The sequence below is a fragment of the Vipera berus genome (genome assembly GCF_964194415.1).
Source record: "Vipera berus genome assembly, chromosome: 2".
Classification (NCBI taxonomy): domain Eukaryota; kingdom Metazoa; phylum Chordata; class Lepidosauria; order Squamata; family Viperidae; genus Vipera; species Vipera berus.
Window position 1 is genome coordinate 179,520,596 of NC_138203.1, and position 17,221 is coordinate 179,537,816.

Consider the following 17,221-nt stretch of genomic DNA (forward strand, 5'->3'; position numbering starts at 1 on the left):
AGATACTAGCTGGCCAAATTCAGCCTCATCACATATTACTGGATTAATTTTCTACATATCTCCAGTTTCAAAAGCATCATCCATCTAGGGCCATTTTTAAGAGACAATTTTATGCCATCTTGAAAACAATTTAGCCAACTTCTTTCTGCCTTAGCTGTGGAGTAAGTAACAGCACAACTACCCCCCCAATATTGTTATTATTATATTTAAATGCTGCTGTTGTTTCTAGCTTGTGGGCAATCTGCTCCCATTTTGAGGAATTCCTCTCTTACTACATTTCATGGCTCTTCATGAGAGGCTGTTTTATTATAATAACATAACATAACATAACATAACATAACATAACATAACATAACATAACATAACATAACATAACATAACATAACATAACATAACATAACATAACATAACATAACATAACATAACATAACATAACATAACATAACATAACATATTTTTAATATATTTAATATATTTTTCAAGAACAAGCCAAGAAAACACAAAAATATGGAAATGGATTGGATACAAGTCATTTGTGTTTTATCCTTGGTGGAGCAGTGGGCTAATGCCTCCTTAAGTAACACCAGCTGCCTGCAATTAGTGCAGGTTCGAGTCCCACCAGGCTCAAGGTTGACTCAGCCTTCCATCCTTCCAAGGTAGGTAAAATGAGGACCCAGATTGTTGGGGGCAATAAGCTGACTTTGTAAAAATGCCGCTTGGGTGTGTGTGTGAAAGCCCTAATAAGCAGGCATATACATAGAATGAAGGCTACTGCTAAGTTTGTAAGCCGCCCTGAGTCTTCGGAGAAGGGCGGGATATAAATGGGATTAAAATAAAAATAAATAAAATAAATCCCTTTGGGAAGGAGGTTGGGGAACCTCCTTCCAGGAACTTGAGGGAGGGCAGTGATTTTTGCTGCTTTATTTCAAAATAGCCTATTTGAAAACCATTACAAAACTACAAAGTACCCTGGACATTTCAGCAAGCAGAAGTGGTGTTCATGTAGCAGTCTGAAGACATCTGATGGTTTTCATGCCTGGTATATTATGGTCACCCAAAAGAGGAAAGCCCATTGTAAATGGCAAGAATGTCACTGCTATGGAGAGAACTCAAAATATTGCATTAAGAATGTAGGAAAAATGCTCAAGCAACTGAAGGAGTGCAAAGAATACTGTATGTGAACTGGAGCATTACAAGATAAAAAAACCCTCCAATGTTAGATAAATAAGATAGCTTATTCTAAAACATTAAGTTTATTCAATAACACTATGTTCAACTAGAATTCGGAAGCAAGAGATTCCATCAATGTATCTATGGACCATAAAAAAGGCTGAGCGCCAAAGAATTGAGGCCTTTGAACTATGGTGCTGGAGAAGACTCCTGCGAGTCCCTTGGACTGCAAGGCGATCAAACCGGTCAGTCCTAGAGGAGATCAACCCTGACTGCTCTTTACAAAGCCAGATCCTGAAGCTAAAATTCCAATACTTTGGCCACCTAATGAGAAGGAAGGACTCACTGGAGAAGAGCCTAATGCTGGGAAAGATTGAGGGCAATAGAAGAAGGGGACGACAGAGAATGAGGTGGCTGGATGGAGTCACTGAAGCAGTAGGCGTGAGCTTAAATGGACTCCAGAAGATGGTAGAGGACAGGAAGGCCTGGAGGAACATTGTCCATAGGGTCGCGATGGGTCGGACATGACTTCGCAGCTAACAACAACAAATCTATGGAAAACAATAAACATGAAAAAACACAGTTCATAAAACTAGATATCATGCAACAGAGACAATCTAAAGATGATGTGACAAAAATTTATCTTTGTTGCTTTTTCCAGAGCAGGAGTTTCGAACTCACCGTGTCAGGTGACATGTTGTGACTTTTTTCCCCTTGCCAGAGCTGGGGTGGGTGTGGCTTCTGCATGACGCATCCAGCCCGTGGGTCTGCAGTTTGACACCCCCGTTCCAGAACATAATTGAAACAAGGAGAATGAGATTGGATGAAACTATTGGATGAAGTTGATTTATCTCATGTTTTATTTTCCAGTCTCAGAATTAAAACTAGGAGAAAATGTTGACCTAGTTCCTGCAAATAATAAAAAATACAATTTTAAAATATATTATTGGACAAGATAATATAATACTGATAGCCAAGAGATCACTGTTGTTACTTGAACCATAGAGAGGAATTAAGAGTATATAACAGACCCATTTTTTAAAGTAACAAAATCTAGGTCCCAAAATATTTATTGAAAGATTTACCAGTCTTCTGAACCTTACATTATTTTAAATAAATAGATAAATCCTTGGGCCAAGCACTAGAGGATGTACATAGTTTTGTAGCATAAATTATACTCTCAGAAATATTTTAAATGTAGATTGCCTCATACATTCCAAATAATAACTTGACAGAAGTTGTAAGTCAAATTATATAAGCCTCAGTGGAAAGGTTATCTATTTTATTAGTTTATTAATCAAAATGTACAATAGCATCCTTGAAAGTATTACAAGCAAAATAGTAAGTCATAGCAATACCAAAAATCTATATTTACATGATGTTCAAATGTTTAGTTTTTGAGATGTTACATGAATAATTCAGAGAAACTTCAAGAGAGAATGTGTGAAGGGACCAGTTTTAAGCAAGTTTCTTAACAAATCAAAGCACAGTGGGAGTTAGTGAAAGTAACAAAGGATTGTTTGTGTGCAGGTATATCTGTATGTGTATAATTGAAAACATTCAATGTGGAAACTTTAAAGGCATGCTCTCTCCATAATCTTTCCTTCTGTGCTAGGCATGATAAAAATATACTTTGCAGCAATGACAATAATTATACACTTACAAATTTGCTCTCCCAGCCATCAACACACGTCAGCATTATTTGGTTGTGCAGGTAATAATTTGAATGCATATAAGTGGCTTGAAAACATATGGAGGAGTGAGACTCAGAAACAATAGCAAGGACTGAGAAGAATATGAGAATAAACAGGAGTTGAAGAATGGTTTGTTATTGGAAGGATAACAGACCCAGAAACCACACAAAAAAAATTCCCCAAAGTTGTTCAAAATGGTCAGGTAAATAAACCCCAAAGCAACTTAATAACTCATTTTGAATTCAGTTATTTCTAGTTTAAGAGTTGTGTATGTTACATAGTATCAGTTCCACACCTGTTTTCTACTTTGGCATTGAAAATTTTCTATCAGGAGATCTCGATCACTTCTTGAACAAGATCAGTGATGGTGAGAAAGCTGCCCAATCCAATCAAAAGGGTGTTAGGTGATACCAGTCCTACCCTACCATAGGACAATTCAGCAGAGTGCATGGTTCTCAGTTTACACCTTATGACTAGTCAGTGCCAACATGGCTGTTTTGAGGATCGTTTCTTATCAGTGGTGGGATTGAAATATGTGAACAACCGGTTCTCTGTGTGGATGCCACTTCTGGAAGTCCATTCTGGGCCTGGGCAACAAAAACTTAGCTACCGGTTCTACTGAAGTGGTGAGAACCGGCTGAATCCCACCACTGTTTCTCATGCAATAAAAAGGAATTCCTCGGTGGAACCACAGAATAGAAATGGTTCCTTGAAGGAAAAAGGTTGAAGCCTTCTGAATTCAGACAGTAAAAAGAAAGAGATGTTCCAGCATTCAAATGCAGACCCTCTATTTTCTCCAGTATTGTCTTTAAAGTAAACCTATTGGATATTCTTCAACTTCTTGCCACAGTGATCTTCACAGTTTCATCAGGTGAGTGAGGCTGAAATCAGAGCTGCTGCCAAACTGTCATTAATCAGAGACTCAATTATCTCTTCAAAGCCAGACAATCTTCAGCACATACTCAATAAGATCCCACAAACAGCAATTTATCTCTAATTATCTAATCATCCTTCTCTAAATCTGCCACTTCTTATCAATAATCTTATTACTGTAATTAATTGCAGAGTTCATTAAGTACACAGAGCACGGTAAAAGTATACACAACACCCAAATTCCACCCACATCGAACAAGGAGCAAAATGCCTGAAAAAGCTATCTTTTGATGAAAACCCAGTATGATCTCTTTAATATTAATAAAGGGGAGGAATAAAAATAGAATGGCAATTCTCCCAGGTCTCCATAACGACTCTGATACATAGTCCTTACCTTTAGTGAAATACATCACTATTCCAAAACCACACAAAATTGTTTCAGTGTAGGTGGATTTCAGTAGCAGTTGTGTTCACATACCCTTATGGTCTCTGAAAATAGTAGAGATTAGCAATGGAACATAATTTAATTTTCTGAATACAAAATAAAGACTACTATAGTAAATCTTATTTAATTGGGTTGTCAAATGTCTATGAATTTGAAAACAAAGTGAGTCCCTTTAAACAAAAGATACTACTTTATACATATTCAGGGATACCCTTATATAGACAGAAATGCACCAGAAGAAAACAAACAATGATAAGTTACAGCAGCAATAGCAATAGGTTTTGAAATGGCTCTGTGAACTTCTGCAGCCTGTGGGTTCTCATTCAGGATATAAATAAATCTATTTCTTTCCTAAATTGGCAAACTTAGGAAGCTTCTGATCCCTTAATATTTCTAAGGGTTCATGTGTTATCTTGGGCCATCATTAATGTACTTTTTCCATGCTATTCATAATAGAACCTCTGCATTATTGTCTATAAAGACTGCTCAGTTCTCCACAAGAGGCCTCATACATTTAGGAAACATTTTAAATTAAGTGCATTTATAAATGCAAGCACTGAATTATCTGGCCAATTACAGACATTTAATGAACTAATTATAATAAATAAACTGTGTGAGTCTCAACCCAGTTTTTGGTATAAAAGCACTATTGCCACCCATACTTAGTAGGAAAGATGTCCAGGACTGAGAGTCGTGTTGCAAATTATCTATAAATTATATATAGCATTTATCCATCAATGAGTCAGATGGGACTCATGGTCATTTATTATGTAAGAGTGCCAAATAGGAAATTAAGGAATAAATTCCATTTGTCCCTAAAGACTTCTCTTCCTCATAAGACAGTGCCAATACAGCTTTCCTCAGAAATCATAGATCATTTGTTTAGAGGTTGTCCAGATTTCTCAATTCCCATGAGTGTGTTTTCTGGATCAGACTTGAAATCCTGTCTGAACTTAAGACCAATGGTAAATACATCCCAAGGAGTTTTAACATTCCTTATCCCCCACTATGGTTCAGTTGTATAAGCCAGATAAGGTACGGTACTTCTGGAAGCACAGTCAGCCATCAAGCCAGAATCTAAGGGCTGATTTCTCCACCCGGATGTTCTGCAGATACACCAAAACCAAAACTCCCAGAGTTTGTGGCCAACATATCCACAGCCTCTGAAGTGCCACTTATAAGAAATAATGGTCCATATTTCCCTTTATATGTCGATTGTAAAAGCTCTGTTGGTCACTTACTTTGGTGTCAACTCAGTCAGTGAACCATTAGCCCTGAAATATGAGCATTTGTGGCTGAGACTGATAGCATTACATCTAATGATGTATACATCTAATGCATTAGGGTTTGTAATTGGATTATTATGATGAAACTGAGATGTCTCTTCAAATAGAATACCATGAAAGTGAACATTTTTTATTTTTTATTTTTTTTATTTTAATTCCATTTATATCCTGCCCTTCTCCGAAGACTCAGGGCGGTTTACAAGCTTAGCAGTAGCCTTCATTCTATGTATAAAAGGTAAAGGTAAAGGTTCCCCCGCACATGCGTGCTAGTCGTTTCCGACTCTAGGGGCTGGTGCTCATCTCTGTTTCAAAGCCAAAGAGCCAGCGCTTGTCCGAGGACGTCTCCGTGGTCATGTGGCCGGCATGACTAGACGCCAAAGGCGCACGGAACGCTGTTACCTTCCCACTGTAGTGGTCCCTATTTTTCTACTTGCATTTTTACCTGCTTTCGAACTTCTAGGTTGGCAGAAGCTGGGACGAGTAACAGGCGCTCACTCTGTTACGCGGCACTCAGGATTCGACCCGCCAAACTGCCGACCATCTGATCGACAAGCTCAGCGTCCTAACCCACTGAGCCACCGCATCCCTATTCTATGTATATGCCTGCTTATTAGGGCAGGATGGACTTTCCGGCCACTATAATTACCTGATTTCCTTACAAGGTAAAGGATAAGAATGATTTCATCAAGTTTGAAGCTCTCCTTGGATTTTGTTAGAATAAGGCATTGGAATGGAGGAAGATGTCACTTTAATACCAGTACAGTTAATTTAAGCCCACTAGATCATAGACTGGGGTATGGAAGAGAAGTAGTGTCATAGCAATACAGCTGGACCAAAATGTTTTCAGGTCAATTCTGTGCTAGAGTCAGATGCAAGTTGGGAAAGGCCTAAATCCTCACATCATTATCAAGTTAAGGGCACCTTCTGTAATGTATTGGGCTTAGTCTTACTTAAATATATCACGTGGGGTTAATTGCTGGAAGGTTGCTTAAGCAGGGAAGCTGGCTAACGGCTCCCAGCAACTCAGACAACCCGTCTCCAGCGCCGCCATTGGCTGCTTCTAGGGTGGCAATAGGTTACTTTAAACCTATTGGCTGCTGCCTAAAAGCCAGGGTATAAATTGCTGCATTCGCAGCCCTGTTTCTTAGTTCAGTTCCTGCACCTGAATAAAGAATGATTCTTGCTGAACTCACTCGCCACGTCTCATCAATCAAGCAATGAACCCAGTATCTAACACTGGCAACGAAGGTGGGAATCCTGCTCCTCCAACTGAGCTGAAGAGTCACTAGGGGAGAGGCTGACCACACCTGGTGGGAAAAGCAATTTTCCCCCCCTACGGTCGGCCTAGCACAGCTACACTAGCAACCATGCACCCAGAGGATCAGTCCCTGGGCAACAGAGGAGCAGGACAAGAAGACAACGAGCCCGACTTCCGGTAGCGCTGCCGCGCCGAATGGCGGCGTTTCAAAGCCGCCCGATCCTGGGAAGCGTCAGGCGCCCGGAGGCAGCGAAAATCAGCTGTCCCGTGGCGCTGGAGCTTCTCCCTCGGGAGAAGAGGGAGAGGCGAGCCTGCCTGGGTAGAGGTAGAGCTCCCCTGTGATTCTCCCAAGTAGTTTGGGGGATAACAGGGTGAGCCCCCTCGGAGCCCAGGCTTTCTCTGCTCTCAGGACGTTTTCGCTCCAAAAGGAGCGGAACCAGACGCGACAACTGCACCTGCTGCTTAGATGGGACTGTGAGTATTTTGTTCTTTGAGAAACAGGCAGAGCAAAGCAGGAAGATCTGAATTTTTAATTTGGATTATAACTTTAACTCAGCTTCATTATCTTCTTCAAGTTCCAAGTTTGAAATGGAGTAAAAATGGCGCTGGAATGTTTCTTTCCTGTGCGAAGTGAAAATTGTTATATTTTGCAATAATGCAAGAGATACAATTTGCAACTGACTCTACCCAGTATCGGATTTTGATTATTTGAAAGCCTGTTATCGAAGGTTAAGAACTTTGCGAGAATTTTTATTTTTTCTTCCCTTTTTCTTCTTTTTTTTTCTTTTTCCTTTTTTTTCTTTCTGAACTTTGAAAGAGGAAATTGAAACCTAAGAGATGGCTGCGAGACGTGGGGGAGGGTCTCCAATCTTTAAACCTACAGTACAACCATCCTCCCCCCCACCTCCTGCATTTACACTGACAGATATTCAGCGAGTTGTGATGCAGTTAACACAAGTTTTGCAGCAGGAAATAAAGGAAATAAGGGAAGAATTTGTTAATCAAAACAACCAGATGAGGGAAGATATAGTGCTTGCACTTCAGGGTCTAGCTGTACATATAGAACGCCTGGATGATCGTGTGGACTCAGCTATGGAGTATGTGGAGAATTTGGAAAATAAAATCATTGATGCTAAACAGAAGATCGACAGAGCAGAGGCTAAGATTGACAGAACAGAAGACGAGCTTGCCATATTAGAATATAAGAATATGGAGTTTGCTTTGCGTATCAGAGGCCTCAAAGAGAATCCTAAAGAAGACTTGGAATGGGAAGTGGCACGAGCAGTGGCTCCTGTTTTGAAATGTGAACCTGAAGAATTACTTAAGGAAATGGATAAGACATTTAGGGTTAACTCCTGGTTTGCTAGACAAAAAAATTTACCTAGAGATGTAGTGATTTATTTTTCCAGGAGATTAACCAGAAATTCTATTATCCAGGCTTCCTATCGGGAAAAATTTCAAATTGCAGGCCAAGGTATTATGATTTTAAAGGAGATACCTCAAAAAATTCTTAAAAAACGGAAAGATTTTGCTTTTCTGTCTGATGAGCTTAAGAAGCGACAAATCCAGTTCAGATGGGAAATACCTATTGGAATTGTGGTAAATTATGCAGGGACCAGATACAGATTGGATACAATTTTAAAAGCAAAAGATTTTTATACTAAGGTCCTGAAAGCAGGCTTACCACTGTCTCCTCGAATCAAAAGAATAGAAGTACAAGAAGATAAACAATTGAGTGAAGGGGCAATGTCATTGCCTCTTGAGATGCGGCAGGCGGAGTCTACGGAGCAGAGTTTGGCATTAAAGAAAGACCCAAAAGAACAGAGGATGACAAGAGTTGTATATAAACGTATGGAAAAAGAGCAAAAACAAAAGCCTGTAACTGGTCCAGTTACGCAAGATGTGGTTGCCTCAGAGCTTGTGGGGGGAGTACGTCCGAAGAGAGCAATAGCTGATCTCTAGGCTATGTTCCAAAGGCTCATGGTCATCAGAGATGGTGAAGTTCCTGACAAATTCACCACAGAAAAGAAAGTTTGAAACAACATAAAAATGTTTACAAGAGACATATATTGTATTAAGTTCTTTTTATTGGATTATATGCTTCAATTCAACAATAGTAAAAATTCTTTAAATTTTTACATCAGAGACTAATTGAACTGGATTATAAATTTGTTATTATCATGAGGGACTGGAATGGAGTTTTGGTGCCGTTTGAAGACAAGAAGGGACCCTCTAAAAACTTTTTTAATTTGAAATTGCCTAAAGCTTTTTTTTATTTGAAGGAAGATCTGGAATTATGGCGGCAAAGGAATATGAGAGACAGACTTGTTCTTACAGAAAATATATGATGTTAGTCTTATTTTGAATCTATTGGATAATGGGGTATTATTGTAGATTGTGATGTTGAAGAAACTAATTTGATGTTGAATATAAAAAGGATAGTTTGTTTATTATAGAAGAATGGGTGTCTAAAGTTTTGAATCTTGCAGAGATGTCTAAGATTTTTTATGTATTTGAAGGATCATTTAAAGGAAAGATATGTTTCAGTTTGGAGGAGAAGGATAGATTATATTTAGAACAAATATGGGATTAAAAAGTTCCATTTAGCTTATGAGTAGATTTTAGTGGGATATTGTTATTGGTACTTTGATTGTAGTTATGTTAAAGAGGAGTTAAAGCACATTATGAATTTGGTTAATTGTATATTTGCATAATTTTTATTTAGAATATGATTATTATAACTATAATCCTGTATTTAGCTCTGGGAAGTGGGGGGGGGGGAAGTGGGTGGTTTTGGGGTGGGGGGGATTTGGGGGTAAAACTTTGTTTTTGTAAAACTTTTCAATAAAAAAAAAGAAGAAGACAACGAGCCCCAGCTGTGAAGACCAGCCAAAATGGCAAAGGTCGGAAAGCTGGAAGAATATGATATAGCTCACCCGGAAAGATGGACTTCGTATCTATCCAGAGTCGAGAACTATCTCTACACGCGAATCAAGTTGCTGAGGACGGCCTGAAGGCCGCTATGCTCCTGTGTGTGTGCAGCCCAGCCATGTTCGACATCGCGGAGAACTTGTTTACGCCAATGCCATTGGAGTCTGTAATGTTCACGGACTTGAAGAAACGGCTCAGAGACCACTTCCTGCCCAAGCCGTCAGTAATCGCTTGGCACCATGCATTCGAACAGAGGGTTCAGCAACCAGGTGAAACAGCATCTGAACTCATCACGGCATTGAGGCAGGCCGCACGCCTGTGCCAGTTCTCCGATATCGAGGAAAGGCTATGAAACCGGCTTGTCTGTGGTCTCCAGAATTAAGCGTTATAGCAAAAACTCTTCGCCAAAGAGACTCTGTCATTCAAAGCCGCCAGCAAGGCCGTACAAGCCATGCGGCCCGCCAAAACAGCACAGCACGAGGAAGCCATCCACCATGAGGACGCCGAACAAGCAAAAGACCCAGAAGACAACACAGAAGTCGACAAGCTACAAAGACACAACGACCAACAGCGTCACAGCGACAAGCAACAAGGGGCAACTTACAAGGCAGATCCCTTCCTTAGGTGCCCAGGATGTGGCAGCCGCCACCAACGCATGGACTGTAGGTTCCGGACATCCACGTGTCGGCCCTGTGGAAAGACCAGCCACATCGCGTCCATCTGCAGAGGTCGCCAAAGGGACCGGCAATCGAATTGCCAGTCGGACATTCCGATGCGGAGAGGTACTGGGGCCCCGGGACAGTATAGTGTAGGGTTTTGCTCCAGCTGCAGAAGCATTTGCCGCATGGGAGCTCGCCGCCTTATTAAGCTGAAGCTTAGACTGCAGGTGGAGCTGCAAGGGGTCCCCTGCAAGATGGGCTCAGCTGTATCCATTATTTCACTTGAGACATTTAATTTCGTCTGCAATCACAGCAAGAGATGGGCCAAGCTGAGGCCATCTGACATTGTACTAACCGACTTCCAGAATGCTAGAGTCGCAGTCAAGGGTGAGGCCACATTAGCCGTTAAATTTAAGGGGTTTTCTGGACACCTGGACATTGTCGTAGTAGGGGGTCAGCGAACGAGCCTTATCAGGCTTGACTGGTTTGATGCACTAGGCATCCAAGTAACCGGGATCAACCAGACGCAAGTCGCGAGTCTAGCGACAGTATGCGAGGAATTCGCAGATGTGTTTCACTCAGCTCTGGGAACATACACAGGCCTGCCAATAACATTTAAACTAGATCCTACTGTAGTGCCTGTCAGGATTAAACCTCGTAGGGTGCCATTTGCTCTTAAACACAAGATAGACACTGAGTTAGATAAACTTGTAGAACAGGGAGTACTTCAGCCAGTAGATGGGGGTGAATGGGAGACCCCAATCGTAACGCCACTAAAAGCCAATAGGAAGGTCCGAATCTGTGCCGATTACAAATGCACAATTAATCGTGCACTCAAACAGCATGCATACCCGGTAGCAGTAGTAAGCCACATCCTGGCGTCCTTGCAAGGTGGTACAATTTTTGCAAAATTAGATTTGGCTCAGGCCTACCAACAGCTTCCTGTTGACGAGGCCACAGCCACGGCACAGACAATTGTAACCCACAGGGGGGCGTTTAAAGTAAAACACCTGCAATTCGGGGTCAGCGTAGCCCCTGGCATTTTTCAAGGCATTATGGAGCAGACACTCAAGGGTATTCCGGGGGGTTGCCCTTATTTTGACGACATGCTCATCGCCGGTGAGTCCACTGAGGTGCTAGCAAGGAGGCTCAGAGCCGTTCTTCAAAGGCTGCACAATGCAGGCCTCAAGCTTAAAAAGAATAAGTGTAGTATTGGAGTCCCTTCAACTGAGTTCTTGGGTTTCCATATAGATGCTGACGGCATCCACCCCACTGAGTCTAAAGTAAGAGTCATTCAGATGGCACCCACCTCCAAAACGAAAGGAGACCTTCAGGCGTTCCTAAGCCTCCTAAATTTTACCATGCATTCCTTCCTAACAAGGCTGCAGTGGCAGATCTGTTACACCGGCTCTTGGACAAAAATACTGCATGGAAGTGGACTAGTGTTCACGAAAGAAGTTTTCAGGAATTGAAGGCTCTACTGTCCGTCAGTTCCACGATCACTCACTTTAAGGAATCAATGACGGTATGCCTTGCGTGTGATGCATCCCCATACGGGGTGGGGGCTGTCCTAAGTCACTTGGAGACCGATGAGACTCAAGTTCCAATTGCCTTTTATTCCAGGACACTGTCCTCCGCAGAGCGTAATTACGCACAAATTGATAAGCAAGCATTGGCCATAGTAGCTGGAGTAAAAAAATTCCATGACTACTTATATGGCATGGAGTTCATGGTCTTCACAGATCATAAACCGCTACTGGGGTTATTCACTACAGACAGACAGACACCCCACATTTTATCCCCTAGGATGCTAAGATGGTCCATTTTTTTATTGGCTTACAGCTTTAAGCTAATTCACAAACCCGGAAAGGACATGGGCCATGCAGATGGCCTGAGCAGGCTTCCACTGCCTCAAATTGAGCCAGATCCAGTCCCAGCAGTCCACGTTTTGTCCATTCAGGCCCTACCAGAGTTTCCCCTCCACGTGGGGGACATAGCTGCAGAAACAGCGGCAGACAAAACTCTAAGCAGAGTGCTATCTTGGGTCCACACAGGGTGGCTAGAAAAAAGCCCTGGCCTGGAGTTCCAGAGCTACTTCACTAGGAGACACAAGCTCTCAGCTCATAAGGGTTGTATTCTATAGGAGAACAGGGTCATTGTTCCCACTTCATTAAGGAACAGGGTATTGCAATCACTTCATGAAGGTCATCCGGGTATTGTTCGCATGGAAGCTTTGGCACGAAGCTATTTATGGTGGCTGGGATTAGATAAAGCCATTGAAACTCAGGTACACGGGTGTTACATGTGTCAGCAGTTGAGGCATGAAATGCCGCACACTCCAATCCACAGGTGGGAGGAGACACACACCATGGTCGAGGATTCATATAGACTTTGCTGGGCCCTTTCAGAGACAGCTCTTTCTTATAGTGGTCGACAGCCACTCTAAATGGCTGGAAGTTATACCAATTGCAAATATGACTACTGCTAGGACTATCCAGGTGCTTAGGAAACTCTTTGCAATGCACAGGCTACCAGACGTCGTAGTGTCCGATAATGGGGCCCAATTTACTGTGGCAGAGGGCAAACCTCATTAGGCATGCGACATCGGCTCCATTTCACCCATCCACTAATGGTCAAGCCAAATGAATGGTGCGCACCACAAAAGAATCATTGAAGCGTATAGTGACCGTAGATTGGCACCACAGACTGGCCAACTTTTTGCTCTGCCAACATTCCACGCCATGCACAGCAATGGGTAAAGGCCCAGCAGAGCTGCGCTCGGGGAGGCGACTAATCACAAAGCTGGACAGGTTGCACCCAGATCAAGTGGCAGCAGAGGCCTCTCGCCCAAGACCCCTGAGGGGGTTGCAAGTGGGCGATGGGGTGTGGGCCCAGAACTGTGGGCATGGGAACTTGTGGGTGCCAGGGAAAATCACCAAAACATCGGGGGCCCTGTCATACGAAGTGGGCCTAGAGGGCAGGCGAGTTGTTAGTCGTCACATAGATCAGCTTACAAAGCATTTTCCAGAATGGCCAGAAAGCAAGGACTTTGTCCCAGGTCCCATACATGGACTGCAAACTGGCAGCCAGGCCGATCAATCCACATGCTCTGAGGTCCTAAGCAGTCAGAGGAACAGGGAGGTGGTCGTAGGGGGGCAAAGCCCAGGAGTGCAACATGGGACCCCTGACGGAGAAAGCCAACCAGAACACTACAGCCACTGTGCTAACTCTGCGGAATGATTGGACTCTGGGGTGGGCCGACCTGACATGGCCAGCCAGAGAATTCCGAATCAGCCAGACTTGCTTGAACTTATGGACCCTGGTCTACCCAGCCTGGGGGGCAAGCTGGTAGGCCAGGGAGTGCCTGGCTCTTCCAGGCATTCCACAAGGGTTCACAAGCCTCCTGCATATTTACAAGATTTTGTTCCCAAATAACTGAGCTATAATGTTGTACAGTATGTGTCATTGATTGATGCTAGCCAGGAGAGCCTCTGTATTAGCAAGTACGGGAAAATGTGTACGCTTGCATACTACTTTTGTATCTCTGTAAAACGTGTAATTGCTGTAATCATTCCTTTGTGGTTATAATGGGGGGAGGGGTGTAATGTATTGGGCTTAGTCTTACTTAAGTATATCACGTGGGATTAATTGCTGGAAGGTTGCTTAAGCAGGGAAGCTGACTAATGGCCCCCAGCTCCTCAGACAACCCGTCTCCAGTACCGCCATTGGCTGCTTCTAGGGCCGCAATAGGTTGCTTTAAACCTATTGGCCACTGCCTAGAGGCCAGGGTATAAATTGCTGCATTCGCAGCCCTGTTTCTCAGTTCAGTTCCTGCACCTGAATAAAGAATGATTCTTGCTGAACTCACTCGCCTCGCCTCGTCAATCAAGCAACGCACCCAGTATCTAACACCTTCTTCAATCTTCTGCATCCACAAGTTATCAGTAAGAAAAGTCAAGAATGTCCTTGATGAACCAAGCAGAATCAGCCAACAAAGCTTCCTATCATTGCTCTTTTACATTGCAGTGGTATTGAATATTGCCATATTCGTCACCTTAGAGTCTGTGTCTTCACACTTAAGATTTCAAGGTCAGTTCATGCCTTTTCCCCCTTCTTTTTCTGTTAAAATACAAGTACAACTAATTTTTTTTAAAACCTTCCAGTTTGTCAAGCTTTCGATTTCAGACGTACCACAGTTGGTCTTTAATATACCATACATTTCCCATTACAGTTCTCTTTCAAGCCACCACGGTGGGGAATATAGAACAAGTTCAAAGATTGTGCAGTGCCACTGAGACCAAATTGCTTCCATTGAGTATGGATGACCAACTCATCCACTGTGGCGGCAGCTTTTACCAGCCTTTTCATCATGCTGTTCTGTTGAATAAAGGGAGTTTGCATTTTAGAAGAGCCTAAAATATTAAGATTTAGAAAGTCAGAGCTTACTTTTAATACTCAAATCTCACTTTAATTCCCAGAAAGTCATATTATATAGTGCTTGATATCTCACTGTGAAGAATGGTAAGTGGAAATCTACACAAAGGGATAAAGACAGTATGCGGTTTCTTTGTAGAAATAAAGTGAACACAGTGGGGAACTTTTAAAAATGAAACTAGTAGTGTCATGATACCAGGAAACATTATTATTGACTTCCTTTATTAATGACATTTAATTTTTCATCAAAGCAGTGAATTACAACAGAGTGCATTACATATCTACTTGATGTAATACTCATATCTGTATTCTACCATATTCCCTTATATATCCCTTAACAATATTTTTTTTAAAAAATAGAAAAACAGGGGGAGCTACAACTCAGTTTCTCAAGAATGGATTTTAAAGTGTTAAGATTTTTCCTGAGATTTTTTCCCCCCAACAAATGCTTGAGAAGCTTCTCAAAATAATAAGACTGTGTTTGTGCTAGAGATTTAAGATTCCTGGTGCATTGTATTTAGGATGCAAAGCAATTCAGATTTTAACAAAGCATTTGTATTGCCAATAATCTCACACGCTAAGTGCACACTGGTATTTCTTTGTCAGTAATCAGATAAATTCCTTGGAGACAACATGAATCTGGCCACTTGCCATGGATTTTGATAATAATTTACCAGCCCCCATCTGAATCAGCTATCATAGTTGGATATTGTCTTGAGGACACATTATCTCCAGAGAAAGCTTTTTTCATTCATTTGGGGAGGGGGAAAATGTATGCTGTGACTCTTCTGTCACCATTGTGGGCATTTTATTAACAATAATTAGGCTTCCTGATGACATTCTTATCTCATATTTTCACCTAATGGGGGAACACTTTTACATTTTACATAGTGAAAATGTAAAAAGGATCACCATAGAAATTTCAAAAACAACAAACAATATTATAATACGCAACTAGTGTTTGGAAATTATGGGATCACTCAAGGAGAATTACTGTGGCTGAAAGGAAACGGGGAAGAGAAGCTTTTTATGATTTTGATCTCTGTTGATGGAATGGTCTTTCCATTGAAGCTTGCACAATATTTATGTCATCATTTGAAAAGGTTTCAGCTGAAGCCAGCTTTTCTCAGGCTGGCAGTACACTGCAAATACACCAAGATTATAACTTCCAGAAATATCAATTAGCACAGCTAATTGGAAATTTTGAGAATTATAATCCCAACATATTTGAAGACCTAAGACTGACTTACATGAATTTCTATGCTTGTTTACCTATTATTTAAACATGTCCCCTGTTTTGTAAATTGGATAATAGTTATTACTTATTTATGGTACATAAACCAAGCAGGCACCTTTTATTTAAAAATGTAATAAAGTTGAAACCCTGTGGTGTGCTTGAATATAATTCAACTCGTCTTTCATTTTTTGAAAGATGTATATAAGCATGAAACAACACTGGGCGTTCATTCATTCTGTGAAGCAAATACCAAATAAGAAAATATGACTTTTTGTTTTGACAAGGCTGCTAGAAAAAGAGAAGTGAACTGAAGTCTAAATTTGCAGGAGGAGAGCAACCCCTGCTAAAATCCATTTGGATGGTTTCTCTTTACTCTTCAGGTTAAATGTCCAAATATAGGTAGGACCCCGTTGGCGTGTTTTATATACAGGACATGGATATACGTTGCGTGTGTCTTGCTTGTCAACAAGGATGGCTTTGATGAAAATAATCGGCATGGGTGGAGTCAAGTCCTTCAGTCTGGCATCAGCAATTAATCCAGTCTGCAAAGAATAATTTACAAAAATGAGTTATTGCTAACTCTGCCTATTCTTCTTAAAGAGGTAAATCATTCTAAGCACAGAAAATCATGAAAACACCATTTTGATTGCACTACCAAAATATTCATAACAGTCAGCTTCACACCAGAAGCATCACATTTGCCTCAAAGCAAGACATTTCACGGTTACACACTTAGAAGTGATTCGAAGTAAAATATTTTGCACACCCTACCCTTACTGCTGTGTCAAAAAGCTTCTGTGTGAAGTATGTTAATTTGTGCAGAGTTTTGAAAATTATGAAGCAACTATCTACTTCTGTAGATATTTAACTGTTCCTTCAGAATTAGCAAAGTTTGAACTGCTTCAAAGAGGTTAATCCTTGTAAACATAAACCTGAACAATGAGTGAACCACAAGGCAGAGCAATTATAAAGTAACTGAAGTTTTCAGCAGTGTCTCATTAAATATCATCTGATTCTTGGAAACAGAAATCTAATCAAATATGACTAAGACACTCAACACTAGATGGAAGGTTTGCTTTTTCATGGTAATGCTAATAGCAGCTTCAGAGAGGGCAACTTAGGTGAAAAAAATATGACGCACATGTACACAGATTAAGCTCCTCTTCTCCCCATGCTGCTGCTCTGATCAGATTTGGACTTTTCTGCAGTTGTTTTTAATCAGACATTAAAACAG

General features: G+C 41.3%; 1 protein-coding gene across 1 annotated transcript in view; it reads right to left on the reverse strand.

The window, feature by feature from the left end:
* Positions 1-16,301: 16,301 nt before the first annotated feature.
* Positions 16,302-17,221, reverse strand: part of DNAH9 (dynein axonemal heavy chain 9) — a gene marked incomplete at both ends in the record, with an annotated part of 232,762 nt that continues 231,842 nt past the window's right edge. Inside the window, one exon of the mRNA XM_081320420.1 lies at positions 16,302-16,529. Coding sequence (XP_081176546.1) covers positions 16,302-16,529 — 228 coding nt within the window. The remainder of the gene's footprint in view (positions 16,530-17,221) is intronic.